Source organism: Arachis ipaensis, chromosome B05 (genome assembly GCF_000816755.2).
Source record: "Arachis ipaensis cultivar K30076 chromosome B05, Araip1.1, whole genome shotgun sequence".
Lineage (NCBI taxonomy): Eukaryota > Viridiplantae > Streptophyta > Magnoliopsida > Fabales > Fabaceae > Arachis > Arachis ipaensis.
In genome coordinates, this window is record NC_029789.2 from 58,949,079 (window position 1) to 58,950,246 (window position 1,168).

General features: G+C 31.7%; 1 protein-coding gene across 1 annotated transcript; it reads right to left on the reverse strand.

Annotated features, from left to right (window-relative positions):
* Positions 710 to 1,168, reverse strand: LOC107640638. Its single transcript, XM_016344147.1, has one exon. It carries the CDS (start codon positions 1,166 to 1,168, stop codon positions 710 to 712), a length of 459 nt encoding a protein of 152 aa, XP_016199633.1.

The following is a 1,168-nucleotide window of genomic DNA, read 5'->3' on the forward strand; positions in this document are numbered from 1 at the left end:
ACTTGGATCGGGTTTCCATTAAGCAACCCGTTTGGCCCATCTGGCTTCTTTCTTTGCTTTTCCTTGGACTTCTATTTTTTTTTCAGCCCACCATCCTTGCCTTGTTTTATTTTCCATTCCATTTGGGCTGTAATTCAAATTTTGGCCAGCAACATTTTATAAATAATTAGTAATATACAATTACAATTAATCAACACTAATTATTTATTTTGCCCAAAAATAATGTTTGTTTTTGATGCAAACTTTTACAATTATTATTATAAAAATAAACTTTTTCATCCTTAAAATTTAGTAATTTTTTGTCAAGTGAATATTTTTTTAAAAAAAATGTATTGTGAATGGCCACTATTTTCTAAAAATAAGAAAAATTAGAGTTCAAATTTTGCTTCGAATTTTTTTGTACACCTTCTAAATATTTATTCAAGTGTTGCCACAAAGATCAAATAGATAATTTGTTTGCTAAATATGATTTTTTTATTACTTACAAAAAAATAATATTAAATGATTCTTTTGTCGTATTTTTAACTTATTTAGGGGTTGTTTTGTCAATAACATCTTTTAGAGGCCTTTTTGTCAACGGTTAAATCTTTCAAGGATTGAATTGGTAGTTAACCCTTTTTTTAAATTATAATTAAATTCATCTAATTTTTTTTATTTTCTGGTATGCATAACAAATAAAAGAAAACAAATAGAAGAAAAGACAAAAGACTTAGAAAATCATAGATATATCCTCTTGAAGAAGATGTTGCAGAGATGTCGGAGGGACGATCTTGTCAACTGCATCCATGTTTCCATGTGCTCCATACTTCGCCATCCAATCTGCAATAGAGTTGGATTCTCTCTGAATCAAAATAAATCTCACTTCTGAAGTCATGTTTTGCTTGAGTTGGAAGATCCTTTGAGGATGCTCCTTCTCTTGAGGCTCATCTAGAACCCTCCAATTGTTCACAAGTGAGAAAGCTTCAATAGAATACGTCTCATAGATCAAGAGTCTCAGTTCCAATTCCCTCGCCATGAGAAAACCACGCCAAATTGCCCAGATCTCAACTTTCAAGATACTTGCTCCAAGAACCTTAACACCAAATCCATGAACCCATTCGCTCACCCACCTCGTTATGAAGCACGTATCCAAATCCAAAAAGGTATTGATCATGATACACATTTCCAT

Bases quoted from the DNA above. Each gene is read 5' to 3' on its own strand.
- LOC107640638 (XM_016344147.1), bottom strand. From the start codon at position 1,168: ATGGAAATGTGTATCATGATCAATACCTTTTTGGATTTGGATACGTGC.